We start from the raw sequence: 24,117 nt of genomic DNA, 5'->3' as shown, positions 1-24,117 counted from the left end.
TCCACTTTCTCCACACTACATCGTGTGGACGCTTCAACTAGAGAGAATATCAGATCAAATTTTTTTATGCGTTCATCTTAGCTCGAAGCTTCAGATGTTAGAGTCAACAGCAGCCTTTTTCTTAAAGCTGAACAGCTAGCTATCCAACCGAAGTGGAAATGAATCGAGCCTCTTCCCAGTGGTCTATTAGTAAAAGCATAATTACGCCCAGTGGTGGATTTATCCCGTCGGAGGCGCGATTCAACCCCTAAGCGGAATGGAATATTTGGGAGTCTCTACAGCGGCGAATCAAACTTTTTGATGGCCCTGCTACCCTGTTAGATCTGCTACTGTGCCCCTATCATATAGAATCTGCTGACCGGAGAACGTTCTTGGTGGATCCGGGCCCCCAAGCTCGAGGTCCCCCAACTTTTACTATTCTCACTATTTTTACTCAAGCACTGGAGAAAAATAGCAGTTGAAAGTAAAATATAATAATGCCAATTTAACGAAAGCAATTGCTTCCCAACAGTTTTCATAAAGAGTAAAAAGCCCATCCTGTTGATATCTACAAAAAAAAAAAAAAGACTTAGTTCTAAGCGACGTGAGTTGCTCGAGCAATGTTCGCTGTATTTTTCATTTACAGTTAAACCTTTTTTTTCAATTAAAAAGTTACTAACGCAACATCCGGAAAAAGGTATGTTTTTAATTTCGTAACCCAGAACACCCCGGGGTCGAAATCTAAGCTTCGAGAACGCATCATCCGATCGTTCGAAACAATTGGAAAAATCCAACACGAATCCAATTTGCCACACGTTCCCATCACGGCACCCCCCACGTCCGACATTCGCTCGGCCAGGTAACGCAGTGCCGGTTTTTGTGTCCAAGCCGTGCCTGGTCGAACGCATTCAACTGCACCGTTGGGCCGGTGATGCGTTACATACGAAGTTGTGACGTGCAATCGGCAATGCATAGCCACCATGCAAACGGATGTGTGGTAGTGGTTGTAGTCACAGACCAGTCACATTGCAGACGCTCATGTGCAATATCAATCCAAACGGATACGAAATGATACCGGGCACTAGATCGGCAAGTTCGCCCGGCTTTTCGCAAAGTTTATTGAGAAATTAGGGGAATTCAATATTGAGTTAGTTTTGGTTTTCGTTTTCCAAATCGCTCGGTACAGTGGGTAAGCCACACGGAGAGGTTATGAAATGCAAAACCGGATCGGTAGTCGAGCTGGACGAGGCATCGGCACGGCAAAGAACGCACCGAGGTGGGTTTAAATGTAAATGGTGGTTTTTCGTAATGATGCTAAGGGGCAAATATGTTTTTTTCCCCCGTGCGCAATGCTTGATCCGGTTTCACCTGCCCCCCAGCATTGCATCTGTGTCCGATGGAGTGTGTTTTGAGGCGTGCGTTTGGAACGTTCTAGATTTTTGCATGCCCAAAGTTGAAGAGGGAGAACTCATTTGCGTATCGTGTTTTGTAAGCTTCCTCATAGATAGTAACGCAACGAAAGAAGTGATTAAATATCTCCCATTGGTGATGTGGCAAGCGCGCAAGAAACTGTATTGTTTCGTGCACTTCGAGCTGGGTGGTTGATTTGAATTAATGTTTATTATTAATAATAAACAGCAGACATCAAATTAAGACTTAATTACGAACATGTTTTCTAAGTTTCAAATCTGAAATAGGTATTACAGCACATTGAGTGCATTGAACGTGGTTTCATACAGTTGGTAATGAATGCTGAGGCCTGTTTTATCAACACGTTAACAATTGCAAAGCACAAACGAACGATAAACTTTACGAAACCAGTACAGGAACACGCGGTGCACGTGTAGCTAGATTTTATTCCACCTTCTTATCGTGTTGAATACAATCACACACGGTTTGTTACATATTACAACACGAACTGAGTAGTGTATTTGTTATCTGATATCAAAAACACGTCAACGGAAGCGCTATATTCAGCTGTTTATACTAAACCTCAAGTTGATTTTCTGTTTTCTATATAAATTAAACTTTGTGCAAAATCAAATATCATTGAAAAATTATCGACAAAAATAAGCTTCGTATGATGGCAAAATACACTTCCAAATCTGCTTCCAATAAAATTCCACTCACAAGGTCTAGTGATAAAATCCCACACACAAACAAACAAACAGACTGATGAAAGCTAATGTGCATCGTGTCACGAAATCGATAGCTATAATTTGCCAATCCAACTATCTTTTGCTGCCCACATTCCAACAATATGCTTAAAATGGATTTTCAAAATTACAAATTTGCAAGCTCGTGGGCTTAAATCGGGTCCTCGGTAAAACGAATAACGAAGAACTACAACGCCACGACAGGCGACGAACTCGATCTGCAGCGCATCGGCATCGACAGTGCCGATAAAAGGCAACCTTGAAATCTAACACTTCAGTGCGGGGTTCGGTGTGATCCCCATGTTAAAATCCGGTCCCCGAAAAAAAAACAAACGAAGAACTTCAACGCAACGATAAGCGACGAACTTGATCTGAAGCGCAACGAATAAAGATGTGCCTGCCAAAACCTGAATTTGATCAATTTTGCCATTGACAGCGTTGTCGCCGAAGGCGATCGTTTGCTCATCATGATGAGGATAAAACCTGTTCTCCGTCGTTCCCAGGGTCAAACATGCGTCCCAAGAACAAGGGCAAAGGAAGCACTTGCTGGATGGGTATTTTTAATGGATGCAATTTAGATACCCTTCCAGTGTTTTCAGTGTAAGATTCTTAGCGTATACATGATCGTACTTTTGACGATGATATTCCGAAACAGGTGGAATACTTGTAGACCTCTTGATGGTTGTTTTACCTCCACGACCGAATGACCTACAAAAAAGCACACAAGGTAAACGGGCCCTTATATAGGTTGGTCTGTGGCTCTCAAGGAAAGAACCTGCTCTTAACTACAGCTAAAGGTGTTTGCTTTTTATGTGTTACTGGTCGTCGACCCTTGTGTGCTCTCGATTGGCGAAAATTCTTTTCAGTAGGTCATTTTATTGGATTGGTTGTTTTATTTGCACTGACCATTCAAGTAAGGAAAGCATTAAGCCGTCCGAGGTTTAACAGGTGAAGATAATGATTCCATATTTCTATTGATAGAACGATTACACAACACTACCTTTATTTAAAAGGATCTTACCAATTCGTTTAGTTATCGGTCATGTACTTGATGGACAGCGTGATAAGCTTTGAGTGGATTTTTTAATACGATTTTATTATTATTTTATAACTTACGTGAGGCAAAATGAAAATAAATAAAAAAATATTTGAAATTCTCTTTTTGACGATATAATTTCTAAAATTATAGGCAGCACAAAATATAATAAAAGAAAATGTTTAGATAAAAAATTTAAAAAAAAAGTTACAAAGCTTTCACAATAGCAGGAGATCCCATTTTGGGCAATAATTAAGCCCAAATGTATGCAATCTTCAAGAACATTAATTTAAAATTTCAATACTGAGGGAATAAAAAAATATTTTCCTTGTTTTTCTTTCTCGCTTCCACATTTTTCGGTGTGAAGTAACGGTGAAAGAAACATCACTCGCCACAACCTGCAAAAGAACATTCCCCATTTTAAGCATCAAACATCAAACAGCACATTCACACAATGCAAAACCAAACCAAATAACACACGCTCTCGCACTGATACGTGATACTTACACTCGGAACCGCCAAGCGGAAGAGTATAATGTTTCCCGTACGGCCACCGACCATCGGTACCAGGCCAATGCTGGTACGTGAAGCAGAAGTGTTAACATGGTAAGTGTAACGAAAGTCGAGTACACGGGTCAGCACGTGTTTGGTTCGGTATCGTGGTGGTCGTTTTTGAAACGGGCGCAACCGAGGCAACCTACCAAGAACTGTATTGAGGTGTGCAATCACGTGGAAAACACAGCGTCGTCTCCTTAAAATTGGATTACATTTCTGGGCTCATGATGAGAATGATTTTATTATGCAAAACAGTGGCACACATTAGGCAAGTGAAAGAGTGTGAGAGATTGGGGTTGGATTTTAGTATCATGAGTCCTCGTGTAGTGGAGTGTACGTGAGTGTACGAGACCCTTTTTGCCGGGTGTTTAAGGTCAATGAAGTCGACAACTGAGGAAACCTTGAGCAAATGGTCAATGTGGAACAGTTTGATTTCCCTTTCTGGAGGGGCAGGATTTTTATGAGCGAAGCTTAACTTGTACACGCTATGGTTGTGTTGTATGTAGTATTAATAGAAGATCCCCGACAACTAGGTGGAGAAAGTGGAATTTTGTTCTATGCTAGAAAAAGTCTTTTTTGCAAAAAACACCTCATAAACCAAATTGTTCAAGCCGAAGCCGAAAAGAGCACCAGCCTGACTTTCGAACACTCATTGTATATAATAAAACCGCATCATAAGCAAAATATTGAAATTGTTGCTAACCCGAAATACCCAAAACCATTGTGACACCACATTCACATTGAGCTACCGATAATGTCAACAAAGAACAACGGCTACGATTTTATTGTAGAATTGCGGTATAACATAAACATAAGAACCTCCCAGAGCGAAGCATAAACACTTGTGACGTGATTATGGTCCCCGAAAGAACCGTTCTTTGTAATAACTTTTCTAAACGGGAACTGGACGATGAAAATCTAAAGATCGTTCTAATACGGTATTTATTTACACTAAGTTTACTTCGTTTTCTTCTGTACACAATAATTTATTTTATATGTGCCTCTTTTCATTTCAATAGGTTCAATGAATAAACTCGCGAAAATATGCATAGCTTGATACAAAGTTTTGCATCCACAAAGCCTCAAACATTTAGCAACAAGCCTGTCTGACTCTTACGAAGTACCATCAGATTGAATAAATAAATGTATCAAAACGGGATAGAGGAGACATAAACGCCTAATTTCACACGGTAGGACTGGGGTTCAAATCCAATCTGGACCTTTTTCCCCTAATGAGCTCTGGCTTTGTAATATTAACAAGTGTAGTGAGCCGTTTGATGGCCAGCATAATCTAGAAGGTCGTTTTGCGAAAAAGCAGAAGAACTTCTTTTGAAATCAACACCAGTCTGATTTTTTGAATCCTGGATTTATTCATTTAAATATGGAAAACTATTCTTCAAGCAAAAAAAAAAAATTAAATAATTTGAAATCAATTGTAATGAGTGCAAATATGCCAAATTGCGTAATAAACAAATCAAGCGATTTATAGTTAGGCCAAGCTTTCAAAATAATAAGATTATCTCGACCTTCGTATCGACTTTATGTGCCCTTAAATTTATGCAGTGAATTGAATAACTCTTTTGGAAACACGTTATGCCATGTGAATTCTAAGCGGTTTGAATTTTACTGAATATTTCGTCTTCAAAACACTTTGTATTTACTCAACTGTTTAAGCAAACTTCCACTTGTGAACGTCAACACACATAAAAAATCGAATCGATATTACGGTCGAGTACGATGCGATACACTAAGAACATTTTCTTCTTTATCACTTCACTACATCACGGCATCGGCAGAAAGGCGTTAATAAAACCGTAAAACGTAACCTAAACCCCTTATCACGCTACTTCATCGATTCGTATCAAGCACCGGGGCACTTATCTTAACTAGCTATCTCGCAGCTAATAGCACCACAGCAATTATAGAACAACACCCCATTCGAGCTTGGCTCCGTGGAAAATTGGCATCCCAAACATTGAAAGCTCAAGGCCACATTCCAAAGCAAGTCACTTTCTTCCGCAACAGGAAAATGATTGAAAACCTGCACCGTTTGCCGCCGCCGGGCGGCTCTGGCAGCGGTGAAGTAATAACGACCGGCCACCGGCCACCGAATCATCGCGATCAACCAATTGTTCGATTATTAATAACACCATAACCTAAATACTCGCACCACACAAACACCGTGTGCGACCATTTCTTTACACCGCTTTACCGTCTCTAAAACCGTTGCTTGACAAATGAACGTACATGCCATATGGGCCAGCGAGCATATAAACATGGGCACCTACCCCCCCCCCCCCCTCCCCCCCGAACCATCTTGGGTACGTCGATCGAACAAAAGGTGCAAGTACGCACCCCAGGCAGTGTATTTTTATTTTTCCAACCAGGCGGTACCACAACATGAAACATGTTTGGCAAAGCGATCGCCATTAGCAGTCGGTGGTAGTTGTTGGTTGGTCTGATGGCGTGAATTATGCTCTTGGGCTGGCGTAACGCTCGACCGACCAGACCAGCCAGGCTCCAGTACGCGGTTTTCGGGGTAGATTTAGTCTGCAATTCTGATATCTCGCGTAAACCTCAGGGTAATGTGGTGGTGGGTGTGAAATTACATTACATTATATCATAACCAACAAAACTGCTGTGATTGAAAACTGTATTGTACGTTAGAGCTTAATGGGGCCTTTTAAGAGTAAACTTAACAATAAATAAATAAATAAGCAGGGCTCTTCAATAAAATCCATAATCGCTCTAAGCAGAAGCGATGAAGAAGAGTTTAAAGATAACTATTGGGGTAGCAAAATATTAGAATCTCACTTTAAGATAAAACATTAAATTTTATATTGAAAAATAAACTAATGCATGCAAAACTATTTTCACATTATGATGCTGACAAATTATTAAAATAAATTAAAATTTCACTACAACAAAATATAGTAAGTTGTATGTTCTTCCCAATAATTTCAATCGACTCACTTAACTTCACTTTTCATCAAAATTGCTCTATAAATACTTTTTTTGCAGTGGTATAATTTAAATACAATATTGCTGTCCGTAATCTATCCATCATTTCACATAAATTCAGTCTGTTTCCACGTTGCTTAATATGAAAATAAATACCGCATAAATCGCACCACTTATTCGATGCACATCACTAAACCCGCCAGCAAAAAAACTACGAACGCAAAGATGCGTTCTGTGATGCGATCACAATCCGTTCCGCTTGCTGATCTAAATGCTCACTGCAACTTCCGGTCAACCGGCAAACAAACGTTACACACAAAGCAGAACAATCGACAGAACCACACAAATTAACGCACAAAACAAAGCACATTGATGTCAATGCGATTTCTCTTTCGCTTTAGAACGGTTTGCAACTTTCGGTTCGGTGAAGAATCACACGATGCGCTACAAAAATCCAAAAGCTCACTTACACTCTTTTTGCTGTAAATGCAGACTTCTTCGCCGCCAAAAAAAAAAACAAGGCTCATAAAGCACAAGGCTGATCTCCACTGCTGCGGTACGCTATCGTAGAACGCTGAGCACTGAACTTGGGTTTCCTTTCACGTTTTATTTTTGCCAGCGCCGGAAAAAAACACTCACACACAAACCAACAAATTAACCGTTTGGTGAGACGCGTCCGACCTCGAACGTGGCTTGCCTGATTGCTGGGAGGTCTCGAGCACGAGCAAAGCGCATGCGTTCCAAGCCGTAGATTGACCGCGACTGGCACGAGCACCGACGAGTCAGCATTGGCTACCGGCGATGGAAATGCGTGCTGGAGCCGGTTCCAAATTATGGCGGGGATGATTAGCTACGAGCTTTTTTCTTTGGCGCACTTGTACGAATGAAATGGTAAAGAGAGAAATTGAGAACGAAACAGAATTAACTTTGGCGAAAGAGAAAAAATATAAGAATTTTAGTTGAATTATTTTGGCGGAACAATGTTTATAAGTGAAGTTAGAATGGGGTTTAGCTAATTCAATTACAATAAATAGCAACGCTTTGAAAATATTTTTCATTTCTCAACAAACATTTGACTGAGTAGCCCTGTAATGGACTTAAAAGCTTCGTTGCGTACTATGTTGTATGCGAGGTTCAGCACTTCAAGAAGAAGCATAAATCGTGGGGCTTTTTCTATCGTGTTCATTCTTCAAAAATGCGAATATTTTTCAATAATTTATTCATTGTATTAATACAATATCGATACAATTATTTACTTACATGATATACGCTGGAAATTCTTCATATGTTGACGACTGAACAGTGCCAAATGGCATTAATTCATCTCCCCGCCATCAGGTCATATTTCCTCGGGGGTATTCACTCTTCAATTTTATTATTTTCTAATGTTCTTGTAGAATTTTACGCTCGATTGTACGGTATAATTCTCACGACATGATTTACATTACACCAAAGCTCGATGGTTCTGTTACGCTGAGCAATTGTGTCCTCAGATAATAGAATCCATGATTGGGTTGGCTCCTCCTTTGCAAGTTCTCCGCCATACAGGGCTACTTACCTGTTTTCCGGTTCGGAGTTGTTTCTTTTAAGTCTAATTCGTGGTATTCGTGGAGAAGATATGATTATCTCTGATTCTCTGATATATCATCTGCATGGGCTAACAAATTTATTTAATCAATTTACGTTCTGTTATGAAATCCTTGTTTGAATGGTAATTCAAGGATTATCTGCGGTCAACAAATCAACCCCAATCATGTAATTGCGAGGATCATTTACGGTTTGGCTTCGCGGATCGACATCGACATCATCGGACAGAACACTGTGGTGGTGTGCGAGCCGTACACACGACTGAAACGCGAGGCCAATAGAATTGGATTGAGGATCAATGCGATACCACGTAGTTAGTTAGTCAGTACTCACTACGGGGCGACGGTCTGGATGGGATTTGAACCCCGGTCCTTCCGTTTGAAGACCGGTGCCGCTGTCGCCTACACCACCGAGCCGCCCCAAATGCGATATAAAGCGCACTAATACGTTCGGTAGTACTCTACGAGTATGAGTCATGGACAATGCTAACAGAAAACGCCAATGCACACACCATTTTCGAGCGGCGGGTGCTAAGGACTATCTTTGGCGGTGTGTGCGAGCAGAGCGTGTGGCAAAGGAGTATTAACCACGAGTTTGTTGAATTGTTTGGCGGTGCAGATATCCTGACGGTAGTCAAAGCCGGAAGGATACGATGACTGGGGCTTCGTGATGAGGATGCCGGACTCATGCCCCACCAAGAAGGAGCTCGTCAGCGACCCGTTCGGCACGTGTCGTAGAGGAGCACCGCGAGCTCATTGCTTGGCTCAAGTGAAGACTAACTTGTCGATGCAGCTCAGGATAGAGGACTACAGCCCTGCAGACCAAGTTTCCTGAAAACTGATTGGCGATCTGACCATGTCTACGTGGCGTGTTCAACGTGTCCAGGAGGAAATAAAAATGAACGAAACATTTACTTACCTAAGATCCCCACTGTAAGCATAACCTTCATCACCAACATACTCACATTTCTCAAGTGTAGCAACGATCGATGCAGCGTCTCCAACCAGTTGAACATGATTTTTATATATTTTGCATTCACTTCACTCTAAACAAACCAATCAAATTTATAAATGGAATGTTTTGTTTTGGTTTTCCTTTTGCATTAATTTAGTGTTTGATTTTTCGCGTTTCCTTCTACGCACGCGACTGACACACATACACGCACCATTTTCATAGCATGTCTGTTTTTTTTCTGTAACACGTCTTATGTTTTCTCTTTCTTGTCTACTTGCTTGTCTGTTTCAATATTTTTTTTAAATATCTCAATAAAATGCATCCTATGGAGGCGCTTTACATTAGCAAATTCCAATACCACACACGACCATCACCAGGCCGGGATAGGATGTAGATCCGGGTGTCAGGTCCAGTGATATCGTGCTCTCGCCAAACGCTTTTATTGCTAAAATCAACGCACAACGGGGCAACATTCAATGTTCTCCACAGCTGAGAATTATCACCAGTGTTGTTTCTCTGTTGCGGTTGCTGTTGTTCACCATGCAGACTATTTAACGAATTTTGCCTACCATCTCCATTCCCACCTCTCACCCACTTCTATATTCTACTATATTTACCAACTCATTTCTGTCGTTTCTGTTTTGTTCCTCCTCGCACTAGGGCACTCTTATACCAAACAATCTAATTTCTATTTTTTTTGTTCTTTTCTCTTTGCTTTTGCTTTTGCTATGATACTTTTGTTTTTATGTCTTCAAATATATTTCTAGAATCAACGACTGTACTTTAAAGACGCATTCTTATGGATTCCAACAGTTTTTGTATTTTGTTTAATTTGCTTGTGTGACTTTTTGTTCTTAATATTCGTTTTTGCTATTGTTATAATAATCTGGTTTTTTGGTGAGTTTGTGTTTGCATGAAGATGTGTGAACAGACCCACGTCCCACCGTCCGACAAAAAACGTTGTTTTGTTTTGTGAGCAAATAGTAACTTTATACGCTAGATCTAACATTTCGTGAGTGATGTCAGTTGGTTGAACGGTAGGCGCTCATCAATTCGGTGATTTTTGATTTTTCAGTTTTCTGTCTTCGTTTGACTTTAGTGTGTTTTTTTTCCATTTTTTTTTGTTGTTGCTGCGATTTTATCTTTTTTGCTGAGAGTGTTTGTGTTTGCTTCTTTTATAATACGATTACGGGAAATAGATACTACTGTGAACGAACCCGACGGAAATCTAGGACGGGAATAGTGGAGTGTGAGTTGTGAGACAGAAAGTAGCAAATTAAAGTAAAGTTAAAAAATAAAGCGAGGAATCGTTTTTTTTTGTTACAATTTTTTGTTGAAGTATGTGTAGAGATATTGAGAGGTATATAACGTAGGAATTCATTCTATACGAGAGTGTTTGCTTTTTGCTTTTGAAATGCTTACTTTGTTTCCTACGAAGGGAATGCTCCATGTGTGACCGATGCACGGCTCTTTTGGCATAAATGTGTGCTATGGATATGGGTTTTGCTAAATTAATTCACTACCTAAACTTACACAATAACTGAACGGAAAATACTTTTAAATGCGAGTATTGAAATCCACTTACCGTACGCCCGTACGCTAACGTGCGCAATTGGCGTACCTCTAAATGCGTGCGCGTCCTTCATAAGGACAGCAAGACAAAGTTGAAGTTCCGAAGTCTGCCGAAGTCTACATCTGGGTACCGCACGTTATTCTATGTCACGCGTTACGCTCTCATAGTACAATAACTGTCACATAGGAATCGCGCTTTACGACAAACCTTTACACAATTACCTCGATTAAAAACTTGCCCCCAAAATTACAACTCAAACTCAAAATCCCACAAACAGAACGAAAGCACACGAGCACCATCATCACACCATATTATAATATGCCCGCACGATCGGATCGCTGTTAACTCTGGATGTGTGTGTGTGTGTGTGTGTATGTGTGAGTGTTTGGAATTATATTGGTCGAGCAAAAGGTGCGACTAGCGTAGGGAAGCCACCTGGCGCGAGCCACCACGTCCATCGTGACGCGTCTCTCTGCGTAGATGTAGATGACACGAGAAAGGCGTGCGTATTTTGTTATGATGGGAGGGAAAAAGAGAAAGAGAAAGAGAGAGATAGAGAGTGAGATATATGATTTTTGTAATCGGCACACCTTGAACTATCGAGCTTCCTGCAGAAAGGATTCCAAGGGACTCTTGAAGGAAACATGAAGGATGCTTAGTGTAGGAAATGAAATAAAGGAAAACTCTGGTGGTGCGTTTGGGTGCATTCGGCTCAGCTCGAGCGTTAATCCCACCGAGAGAGAGAGAGAGAGAGAGAAAACAAAACGAACTGCCCACACTTGTGCTCACTTCAGATCGACTACGGCGGTCGGGTTGAGGAAGTTTTCTCGCTGCGCTTCCTCCATCGACGAGAGCGTTCGCGTGATGGAGGTGATCTTCTCGTTGCTGCTCGATTTGCTGCTGTTGCCCTGGACGCAGACGCGCGCGTACAGCCACACCCGCAGACAGTACAGGCAGTAGCAGAGGAAGTGCATCAGAAACACGGCAAAGATGCCGAGCGCACAGATCACGATCGATTTGCCCGGTTTGGTCCAGTCGAGCATTTTGTAGATGCTGGACTCGTTGTGTCTGGTTGGAGGGCGAAGAAATTTGGAAATTTACATAAGAAAATGGAATGAAATTAGAAATAGTTTTGGTGGATTGCAAGAAGCGTATTTAGAAGAAAGTTAAGTAATGCTATATTTTGGAATATTATTTTCAACTGGATTACCCTGTGTTGCATGCGATGCGCCCCATTCGTAGGAGCTATGACCAAAATAGTCGAAGATATCTTATCGAAGATGTCTTCGTACGATGAAGTTTATCTTTGAGCGATGAAATATGATGTCCTAACGAGGTTTATATCATATTTTATAGAATACTGTAGAAATGTGAAAAATGCTGCAGAACTTTAGGATGAATCCTGAGCCTTTAAAATGTTGATCCATAAATCAAAGTATCCGACTGAATGGTCGAGGGTATTCAGGATAAGATGCTCACTGTTATACACCATTGAAAGTGATCGGATAGCCGATGCAGAAGCAGTGTCTGTCGTCACACGGTAGGACCCGGCAATCCTGGCTATCCAGGCCCAGATGACAATCACTCAAAATGAGCGGGATAACAACGCCTGTGAAACTTATAATTTCGACAAATAACACTTCCTCGACGCAGACTCTTAAATTTAACTCAGCATTTACCGATGGAGTATTTTGATCCTGTGATGGTGCATGAACTAATCATCAAAGTCCAGAAATTGATCTGAAGAAATGAAAGCATCTATTTCTGTGACAGTCCCTGACACTAAGATCCCACTGAATTGCCAAAAGACCAATATTGCCTGCAAATCTGCTAGCTAACTAAAATCAAATGTGTTTTGATCACCATCCAAAGAGAGCTTGGGAATTCATTCACATTAAAGCATTTGCAACTGGCATTAGATCTTCTTTTAAAGTTTTTTGATGATAAAAGATGTAAAATTCATTGAAAAATTATATGTAAGATGATGCATCTTTCTCAAGATTTTCTTGTTTTGGATGCTTTACGAAATTGAAAGTATGCTGGCACGGTTTATGTTGTAAATCACGAGGATGTATCTGAATGTCATGGTAGTGCTGCCTGATGCTGATAGATGGTGAATAATATTTGTTTCCCTTTGACTACTTAGCGTAGCGACTACTTAACAAATTCAAAAGGCAAAACTTTGTTAAAGCTATACCGATCAAATCGATTTAGCTTAAAGCTCAATACTTGTTATGACAATTTTTCTTAATCACATTTGATTGTTGCCGTCATAATGTAATTTATATACTGCTACAATCCGTTGAGCCCTGCAAGTCAACGTCCCAAATACAAAAAGCAATTTCGTAACAGCTTGTTCGAAAAAGAAAAGAACCATACACCGCACTAAATCGTTTGCAACAATCATCACCACCATGGGAATAATGGAAGCTTGATTAATTTTCCCGTTCATCTTCATGCGAGAGGCAAAATAAATGGCCTTTCGCCGTCATTCTGTACGTCGTACATATCCACTCTCTCACACACACACACCCTTGATGTGCCGAAAAGTGCACGGCAGCGCACATATCTTTAGCCATATTCTTGCTAATCTCCATCGCATCGTATTGTAAGCACGTGACTTTCCACCGAAGATGGGTGAAACTTTGCTAAAATATTAATGCACTGTTCGCATATAGTTCGCTGCACAATAAAGTGTGTGTTGTGTTGGGGGATGGAAAGTTCTAACTAGTGATGCTGGTACCACTTGCTTTATGGCATAATTTATTCAAGCTAGTCCACACACTCGCAGGGTAACCAGCCAAGTGAAGATATCCCAGGAGAAGAGGAAAATGTGCAAAACGCAATTGACAGTCTAATTAATCCGCCACAAATGGTGCGATATGGTGCGAGGCTTTCTAATACTTTTATTTTGATAAGCTAGTGCGAACCATACCACGGGTGAGTCCTTACCTGTCCGTACCGCCTGCCAAGTAATAGACGATGGAGAACAGCGCATAGACCACTCCCATACCGGTCGTCCAGTACGCATGGTTGAGCTTGATCGGATGTCCGACGATGGTTAGATCAATTAGCATAATGATGGAGTTGAGCACGTGCACCATGAGATTAACGGCATCGACACGGTTTTTACCTTCATGAGAGAGAGAGAGGGAAAAACGGAAATGGTATAAATACGGTAGGGCTAGAGATCAAACTTTTCTATTAGCAGGAAGCCCAGCATCTCCTGGTGCTGACCTTGGTTGAGAAAATAAAAGGTAATCAATGGGAGTTTAATTTCATTTTTGGTCGATTTATTGGCAGATTAGGTTTGGTTCGAACCAGTGCTGTCAAGTGCATTCACTGGATGTTTGGTGTGCGACGGTTGATAGCATTATGAGATGTATCAGTGGACAGGATTTGTCCATTTAGTAAATTGGAAATTGAATCTGTAATCGGGAAAAGAGTGAAAGGTGGCAAATGTCACAGGGAGAAGGAGAGATCTAATTACAAATTGCAGTTACCGTTTTGAAGGTGAGGAAGTTTTTCTGAATTATGTTTCTAAACGAAATTAATAAAACAAAATAGTATCATGCTGACTATTTACTACATTCCACCACAATTGTGTCAGTGCAGCATTGCTATAATAAAACAAAAAAAAAACTTATACCCTTTTTACACATATTCCTTGTTCATATTGCTGTCGCAATAATGCCACATGGCCAGTGCACTGATGTCACTAATGAGCAACCAGGCGTCTCCACGCGAACACACTAACATGCTCTGACTGCATCTCATTTCGTACACACACACACACACACATCACAGAGAGCTTTAATATTCTCCGACATAATCTCTTTCATCTTTTCCTTTTTCTACATACAAACCCCACACTCGGGCACATGGTAACTGTATATGAATACATCTGTAAAACAACTGGGCAGATATGCCACAGTATGGTAAGCGGGCGCACTCGCTCACTATTGTTTACCGATTGTGTACGGGCGGAAGATTGAAATTTGCAATCTTTCCACTTCCTTGCACACACACATACAAACACACACTCAAAGAAGGAACTCTTGTCAAATTATGTGAACATGTTGTTTGGGTGTGAAATTAAATAAAAAAAAACAAAAATACAACTACTTACAAAAGCAGAACGTGAATCGCACAAATTAATGTGCACACTTGAACGGTTGTATGCACGTCGTCCAAAAACCACTCTTTCGGGGACATACTGTGTAGTGTGGTACAGTTCCGATAAGCACAAAATGGTTGTAGAAATAAAATACAAAACGTAATTCCCACGTACACTGCTGATCTGCTGATTGTTTGAGCTGAACATTTTAAGTCACTCGCGAGGAGCGTTGTTGATGGTACATGAACCGTCGTGGACCTTTGCGTCCGTGACGAAACAACCGGAAGTGTTGTTGAGTTGTGGAAACTAGCGGCAATGCAAGTTCGTTCTCAGGAGTAGGGAAAGTGCAAGAAGTATGGAAACAATTGGTACAATGGTTTTCACCACTTTGCGGTTGAGGATAATGATTTGGTTGTACTTGGGTCGGCAAGCGGCAACTGAGACTGGTGCTACATGCTTATAATTGTTACAAGAGAGAAAAGGCGCAAAAGCAATTGTTGGCCACGTCACAGCTACACCACATTTCCGGCGTTTATGGTGAAGTGTTTAAGACTTTACCAACACTGTTTCTATGGCGCAAGGGTTGCGGCTTCCAGGTAAAGGGTAGTAGCACGAAAGAATAGTTTTGTTTTTAATGCTAATTGCAAATGCAATTCAGAAACTGTAAGATGCTAGTTCATCTTGTGAACAGGCTAGGGAGATGCAAATTTAATAAATGTTTTAATGGAAGAGCGAATGAGTTTAACTTTTGAAGGGTTTTATTTGTTACTAAGATTGAGAAAATTTGAAACCTTCTCCTTCACAAAAAGGTTCTTCGTTTAGTTAAAATATATAAATAAGTTTTAGTGTATGAATTTATATATTTTAAAGCAAAACTTCGATACATCATCTCTAAGCGTCCTAAAACAAATGGGAGAATCGTACCTTAAATTATGCAATATATTGTTTGGAGCCTTCAAAAAGGAATTTCGTTTCCAATGCTATTAACTTCAACTTTGTCATTACTTTGCTGTAAAACTGTTCTCTATACAAGAGTTTAGTGTTTATGATTACAATATTTCATTTCAATAATTTAAAGAATAATGTATTGCGAGAAAAGTGATCTGTTGTTCATGGCAGTTGACTGTATTTTCAATAACTGTTACACGAGTTTCATTTAATTTTCCTAGAATAGAAACGATTTTTACAAGCTAAGAGAAGTGTATAGAAGTGTGAAGACATGAAAGATGCGAAAAATCCTTTATAAAAATGTAAAATATGGTTGATTTTTGAAGATTCGGATCCCAATTTAAGAGCCCGTAAAAAACGTAAAATCTTTTGTTAAAATATAATTGCATACTTCTAGGCATAAAATCTACTAAATAAACTTGTGTGAAAGGAAATAAAAGACATTTTTCGAGGCATATTTCTAAGTTATTGCATCGATTTGAGAGAAGAAAGATTACATGAAAAGTACATAAAAAGGAAAGCCTTGGAGCAGGTATTTTTTTTAGGATTTTAGAATTGGAAGGAAAAAAGAAGGATTTAAAATAAGCTAGTGCATTTCGTGCATAAGTTACATGACCGATTTTGCGATATTTCAATTTAAAACATAAATAAACTAAATATTTAATAGAATGTTAATTGGCTGATTATAATCAACAACTCCTTTCGCACGAGCATCACAAAATTCACCTAAATTTCTTCCTAGAAATCGAATAAAGAATATCAGACCGGTAAATGTAAGGATGAGTATCTGCACAACCTGGAACGATTCCAGGAACGATTAACTGCCTTTTAATCACAGGAAACGACTTTGCAACTCATTTTATCCTCGTACACAAAGAAGTTAGTAATCGATAACAGCTTACACTTGCTGCTGCTGCTGCTGCTACCGGAGCGTTGAAAAGACCATTTTCCAGGAAATGTTTGTTATAGGCTTAATGCTCGAACCAATGTCAAAAGCTTATCACAGTGTGTTTGGAAGAGGATGGATGTGTTGTGAGAAGATGCTGTTGTGTGCGAAACTCGGTCACTCATCGGAATAAACCCTCCCGAGATGGACATAAACGATGATGAAATGCATATTCATAAAACATTCTACCGCCTTCCGATTTCAATCTTGCTCCTGCTCAGTCTACCTGAGTTCGGAGGTCTCAGATACGTTGTGTAGCATGTACGGATACGCTTGCCTTACGTTAGAATATTATATCAATTAAGGATACACGTGCTGGCGGGGTGTGTGCGTCACACCTCCTGTTCCCATGGCGGACAACCAGAGCAACACGCTTATACTCACTTGGATCGTACACGAACATCCAGTAAACGATGGTGACGATAAACGAGTAGACGGTAGCAATCGTGTACGCAATCCAGTACACTGAATGTAGTCGGCTTTCCCTTGCGACATGAATGTTCCACTCTGTTGAGGATGCGAAAGGAGAAACAAGATGCATGAGAGAGAGAGACGGAATGACGAAAAATCTAACTTTGCGAATCTGAGTCCTTTGTGGACAACAGACCAATATCCAGCAGGATCGACGGAAGTAATAGAATGAACATTTTCCTCGCGATCGAACGCATCGATCTCATCGTTTCAATCTTACCGAACTCATTCCGGTCAATCATCAGACCCTTGGTGACGATGATGGCTGCCAGCCAGGCCTGTACGGTGCACGCTATCAGGGCCCAGTGTGTCAGGTAGATCCACCATTTTTCGTAGTGATGGTCGTACATCGGTTCCGAGCGACCGATGTCTAGCACGGAGCAGACGAGCATCGCCAGAAACACGATGGCCACTATCAGCCGGTACAGCAGGTAGCATATGCCAACCTGGGTGCTGCTTTGCCACTGCAAGTAGAAAAAGGAATAGAAAGTGCGTTAAAGCGTGTGCTTTTTTAGTTCGGCAAAACAACAAAAGAAACGGTACAAAAAACTCAAACACACGATACAAGAAACAGGACTTTTTGTGTGTGCTGCACCAACAACACGGTAACAAACTCGGCAGGACACGACATAAAGTGCGAACAAGATTAAATGGACGACGGAAAAATGGCCATCACCTGCAGCAAGCTGCAAAAATGCAGATTTGTCGCTTCGGCCAGTCTTTCCTTCCAATTCACATACACACACACATATACAAAGTTGTGATTGGGAAATGTTTATTTTACCTCTTCGTTCACTGACCATTTCATACATTTTTCTAGTCACAAAATTTTCCAAACACAAAAATTTCTTCTGTTCTTTTTTCCTTGCAAAATCTACATCATGCTGATTATATGCAAACCAGCAATGTGCCCGACGTTTGGAACGGGTGATTACGGGGAGAGTACTTTTTGAATTTTTCATCCCATCCCCATGTTGGGGCCATCCCCATTTTAGCGCGTGGACCAAAGTTGGAAACTCTGCAGCAGATCGTTGTGAGAAATGAAGTGATGAAATATTTACGGCTGCATAGAGAGCTTTTTGTGTTTTGGTTTTTTGTCTGTTTGTTGTTCTATTTTGCCTTTTTTCCACCCCAGAAGAACATTTTCGGGTTAAATTACTCGCCCGGGATGGTGGGAGGGATGACTTTTGGATAAATGTCACATAAAACTGCCCACAGACGTCTACTGGTGCAACTATTGTCTGTTTCGCTGCCGATGAGTTGTCTGTGGCAACATTTATGATTTTACAATTGTTGACGATTTGTTGAGCCTTTGTGTAGAAGGGTTTTGGTTGCGATTCTTGATACTTAACATAAAGGAATACAATTATTTGAACAACCGAAATTCTTAATTCCATAAAAAATGGAGCAACTAAAACTAATTCAAAAAAGTGGTGAATACTGACCTCACTCCTCTCTTTATTTGACCAAGGAATGAACATTTATAGTGAAACGTTTGCAATTTCCAGCCACCAATTTTGATGAATAGACAATGAGCAAAATATGTAACCTATTGTTCTCATCAGCACGTATAGAATTGGAAAGTGTCTCAATTCAAATAGAGTGGTGCTTAGTAGAATACTGTATGAGATACAATGCTGCAAATGGTACTCTCTGCTGAATTTCAAATGAAACTCCTCGACTTTATGATCCTTTTATCCTTCCTGTTCAATTATTTTTAAATTTGCATGTTTGAAATGGCCGTTAGAAAACCTTCTCCTACATACATTAATAAATGGTGAAGGTGTTATTAAGTCTTGCATGATATTTTGTATTTAATCTAGGATCATGATAAAATAAATCTTATTGAGTGCTATAAATAATCATCCATTTCAAAAGGCCGCTTCCCTACAAAACACAAACGAAACAGCAATTTGCTGCTTAAACTAACGTCTCGTAATGCTTTTCACTGTGCAGCGAATGAGACTATAATTTATTTTTTTAGTTAAATATTTATTATTTTAAAACATTTATTTATTTATTTATTTCTAGAATATGAATAAGTCAGTGGAAAAAGTTGTAAAAAACACAGGTCACTAATAACTGGAAATGTAAAACATCGAGTACATAAGATGAAGTTGGGGCGGTTTGGTGGTAGAGACTGTTCGCGGTGCCGGTTTTAACTAGTATTTTTTGAAACTGGGTATCGTATCCCGTTCGGACCGTCACCTCATACGAAGAACTCTGAGTATCCAGCTACGAGCGAAATTAAAACAAGGAAAGATAAAATTTGCCATGCCATGAGGTTCGCGAGGTTAAACTTTTAGGTGTGTGCACCAGTATAATGAAGTCATCAACATGTTTCCGATTATTTTAGTTCATCGTCAAATTCGGCAATTTTTTATACCTTTACGATGGGCTTGCTTGTCATACAAAGGTGAGTTGTTGGAAGAGCGCTAAACTCATAACCAATTTTACGTTTTTTATATGCTATACAATTGTATTGTTTTGTTTCGTTTTGTTCATTTAGAATTGTCCATCATTAGTTTAACATTATTGAAAGTTCTTAAGACTAAACTTAGGGGTTTGGGGGTAGATAGGGAAGGGAAGGGAAGGGAAACACTTATGAGGAAGCTGGAAAACGGAGGCGTGAATGGAAAGATGTTAGGGAAAGGCTAAAATCGAACAGAGCATAATTATTGCTGAAGCAACGAATGGCATGCAAGAACGGATCTTGGGCACCTATTGCCGTACAGCGAGTTTCTACAAAGAGAGTAGAGTTTCCAGACCTAGTAGTTGACAACGCTTCAAATAAGGCGAAAGAGCATTATATGGTATTCGTAGGCATTTACCGATCACAAAACGGGATCACAATGCCTTTCGGATGCGTTCGATTCGAGCGATTGAGGTCCAAATGATAGACGCATATTCTAGGATCGACCTAACCATTGAACAGTAAAGTGCTTTTAAGCAACCCGGATCAGAGAATTCAGATGCTAGGCGCCGAATCAAACCTAGACACTTGTTCGCTTTTGATCTTCTTCTTCTTCTTCTTGGCCTGCTCATGATTGAGCACGCCACGTAGACATGGCCAGGTCGCCAATAAGTTTCCAGGAAACTTGGTCTGCAGGGCTGCAGTCCTCTATCCTGAGCTGCATCGACACGGTAGTCTCCACTTGATCCAGGCTCGCGGTGCTCGCGGTGCTCCTCTACGCCACGTGCCGAACGGGTCGCTGACGAGCTGCTTCTTGGTGGGGCATAAGTCCGGGATCCTCATCACGAAGCCCCAGTCATCGTATCCTTCCGGCTTTGACTACCGTCAGGATATCAGCACCGTCCAACAGCTCAGCTAGCTTTCATCATGGTTCATCGCCCTGCTCGCACACACTGCTAAAGATAGTTCTAAGCACCCGCCGTTCGAAAATGGCGAGTGAATTGGCGTTTTCCGTTGGCAATGTCCAAGACTCGTACCCGTAGAGGACTACCGGACGTATCAAGGTGCGGTAAATCGTACATTTCGTGTGTTGTTGGAGTCTTCAGGATCGCAGGAGGTCGTGGAGTCCGTAGTAGGCACGATTCACCTGAGCAAAGCGCTTTCGGATTTCGCTGCTTACGTTGTTGTCCGAAGTTACGATCGTACCAAGGTAGCAGAACTCCTCTACCACCTCGAGATCGTCGCCGTCAACTGATACTCTGCTTCCGAGTCGGGATCTATCACGGACAGGGCCTCCGGCAAGCAGGTATTTTGTTTTCGTCGCATTGATGCTCAATTCAATTCTATTGGCCTCGCGTTTCAGTCGGGTGTCGAGTGGTCGGCCTCGCACACCACCGCATTTTTCTGTCCGATGATGTCGATGTAATCCGTGAAACCAAGGAATTGGAGAGATCGGGTGAAAATCGTGCCCCGGATGTCGAAGCCCGCGCTTCGCATGACGCCCTCCAGAGCGATGCTGAACAACAAACAGGTGAGTCCGTCCCCTTGCTTCAGACCCCGGTGAGATTCTAACGATTCCGACAGCATGCTCGAAACTCTCACCTTGCACTGCACCCCGTCCATAGTGTCCTTTAGCAGCCGTACCAGCTTCCCAGGGATTCCGTACTGCTGCATGTTCCAAAGTTCGGTCCGATCTATGGTATTGTAGGCCGCCTTGAAGTCAATGAACAGGTGGTGCGTAGGGATCTGGTGCTCACGGCATTTTTAGAGGATCTGCCGTAGAGTAAAGATTTGGTCGGTTGTCGATTTGCCTCGAACAAAGAACTGCCGGGCTTCCTGATCTAAAATGTTAACAATCAACCGATGCATGGTGACGGAAATCCTCTCCGGACCCATCTTGAACAGTTCGGCCACCAGTACATCGCTGCCAGCTGATTTATTTCGTTTCAGCTGTTTGATGGCACTGATGAATTCGTCCAGGGATGGCGGGATACCTCGTCATCGTCATGGTGGCTGTCGTAGTTCTGCACTCCTCTGCTTCCTGCGCCTGGTACCCAGATACCCAGATCCCTTACAAGTTGGACGCGGGACAGAACCAAATTGGCTGCTTTGTAATTGTGTAAATAATAAACACAGCATACTGTTATTCAATGCTATTTTAAAGAAGTCATCCGTACTCCATACAACTTACGTTCTCCACAAGGTAAATTGATCCTACCGTTGCTACGTGCTACCAGAAAACTCGCTTGGTAATGAAGCTTTTCCCATTTTTCATTTCCAATCCGATGTGGCAGTTATCTTCCACCCTGTTTGTCCCAATTTGATACTCCTCAATTGTCCCGAAGAAAAAAGACAATTGATTGTAACAACAAATAACGTTCCCGCTGATAGTCAAACAAATTAAGAATGCAATTATGATTGTGACTGAATGCTTCTTGAGTTTCACAAAAACTCCGGCGACATTGGCATCGGCTTGCGCATTATGTGCATTAATTAAAGCATTGTTGAAGCCACAAGTACGTGCAAACCGTCGTCCGCACAGAAAGCGACAACACATAAATATTTGACTGCAGTGGTTTTCAATTTGTTTCACGCCGATGATGATGATGATAGGTTGGGTGCAGTAGAACTGATTCGATTTTTGTTCATTTTTTGGAGATAGAGTTTTGTTTGTTTTCTTGGAAATGAGGGAGGAAGGGGAGCGACGGGTGCCAGCTGGGAAGTGCATCATGCCAAACTGCACTCAATCGTACCGGAAAAAAGTTGATTTTTGTGGCACGTTCTTTATGGTGCTATGGGAGGGTTTTTCCCCCCATGATTCATAGGATGCAGCCTAAAGTACGATGGTTCGGGCTCGTTCGGTGTTTGGGATGTGCTTTTTTATTTTCCTCTCTTTGTGCTACATTCCCGTTTGGCTGCTTTCAATAAATATTCCCGGGTTTGGTGGAGCGCATTTTGGCGAATTCCAGTGCATTTGTGTATGCATAGTTCGCTAGAGTATGGGTGCGTGTGTGTGTGTGTGTATTCGTGATTATGGCGCTGCAACTTTTCATTCCTGCTCTCCTTCATTGTCATCTACCACGTTGATGCTTGTTTTCTTTATTTTGATGTTTTCTTCTTTCAATCGAATATTTATTTCACTTTTCTCGGCAGACATGACGCTTCCGAACAATGCTACGGGTTATTGATTATTGTCGAGCATGGCTTAGCCCTTGGCCTTTCAAGTTGGTTCAAAGATGAGAACACAGTTTCAAGGGTGATAGGCGCCTTCTTTGAGCTGTTTTCCATACTTCTCATTGAAATTAGTTCCAGGAGTATTATTTTTTTCTCGTTTTATATTATTAATGCACTTCTTTTATATTACTTGCACACATTAATGCACGCAGAAACATAAGCTTTCAAAGCTTAATTTATTTATGCTCATTTTTCTCTCTTATTTTTTTAAATATTTCCGGTTCAAAGTGCAGCATCCTTTCCTTGTTGGCACGTGGCATTTATGGTAGCTACACGCTTGGCGCATTCAAGGACTCTTGTTTATTTAATTCTATTTTCATCTCTCTTTCTCTCTTTTTTCTCTCTCTCTCTCTCTCTCTCTCTGCTGGTATTTTAAGCATCTGAGAGCATCAAAGAAAAAATAACGAGCTCACACAAACATAAGAGACACAGAGAGGAGAGTGCAGCAAATTTACGGTTTTGCGTAAATGATGCTTTACGATGCCGACTGCTGTGTCCGACCAAACGGAGCTATCGTACACGTACACATGCAAACAGAGCATTGCGTTACTTTGGGGTGACTTACATGCTTTCCCACCATTCAGTTTACACCCATAAACGCAAACAACACAAAAGGGCAGCTCACAGCTGGTCCACAGCAACCGGGAAAAACCTTGTCCCGGGGTAGTGTTTTAATTTCATGGAGACGCCTGGTGGTTGCATACCAACTCGAGTCCTCGAGTCCGGCATACGACGAATGTCGACGAGTCGAGTCACGTGTGTAATATGAGTGGTTATGGTTTACGCTTTGGTGTTGCGCGTTCCGGAAGAGCACAAGCGCGATATGCATTATTGGTAACGGGCACATTATGGTGGTGCAAATCACAACGGGACGGTTAACGACACATTGCTTAAATTGATGCGCGGATGATAAAGTTTCGAGAGCGCAATAAAGTGTGGACCACGAGAGAAGGGCCATTTAAAAACTGGAAATATATTAAAAATATAATAAACAAAGGTGTATTGAAAGTGAACCCATTTTACAACATGAAACCTTCAAGAAAATGGATTGAGGAGAAGTAGGCTTGGGTGAAGGGCGCCTTGCATAGAACTTTGTCGAAATTAATTTGCAAATAAAAATGACTAAAAGAATAAAATGATCCAAAGAAAAACGTTATCTACTTCAATTGACAAATGAAGTAACAATA

At 41.1% G+C, this 24,117-nt stretch overlaps 3 protein-coding genes across 5 annotated transcripts in view; all 3 read right to left on the bottom strand.

Annotated features, from left to right (window-relative positions):
* Nucleotides 1-24,117, bottom strand: part of LOC126565670 (thioredoxin-2-like) — a 286,777-nt gene that overhangs the window by 23,512 nt on the left and 239,148 nt on the right. The window lies entirely within an intron of this gene.
* Nucleotides 1-24,117, bottom strand: part of LOC126565133 (uncharacterized) — a 358,067-nt gene that overhangs the window by 320,295 nt on the left and 13,655 nt on the right. The window lies entirely within an intron of this gene.
* LOC126565049 (protein rolling stone) overlaps nucleotides 11,089-24,117 on the bottom strand; it is a 62,864-nt gene continuing 49,835 nt past the window's right edge. For both annotated transcript variants that reach the window (XM_050222189.1, XM_050222188.1), the window contains exons 3-7: nucleotides 17,504-17,747; nucleotides 17,197-17,319; nucleotides 13,754-13,934; nucleotides 11,591-11,869; nucleotides 11,089-11,273 (exon numbers count right to left, since the gene is read on the bottom strand). In XM_050222189.1, the coding sequence (XP_050078146.1) occupies nucleotides 11,219-11,273; nucleotides 11,591-11,869; nucleotides 13,754-13,934; nucleotides 17,197-17,319; nucleotides 17,504-17,747 (882 nt within the window). In that variant the 3' untranslated portion in view covers nucleotides 11,089-11,218. The remainder of the gene's footprint in view (nucleotides 11,274-11,590; nucleotides 11,870-13,753; nucleotides 13,935-17,196; nucleotides 17,320-17,503; nucleotides 17,748-24,117) is intronic.

The sequence above is a fragment of the Anopheles maculipalpis genome, chromosome 3RL, assembly GCF_943734695.1.
Source record: "Anopheles maculipalpis chromosome 3RL, idAnoMacuDA_375_x, whole genome shotgun sequence".
In the NCBI taxonomy this organism is placed as follows: domain Eukaryota; kingdom Metazoa; phylum Arthropoda; class Insecta; order Diptera; family Culicidae; genus Anopheles; species Anopheles maculipalpis.
Note: the sequence above shows the minus strand (reverse complement) of the source record. Positions and strands in the feature narration are given on the sequence as shown.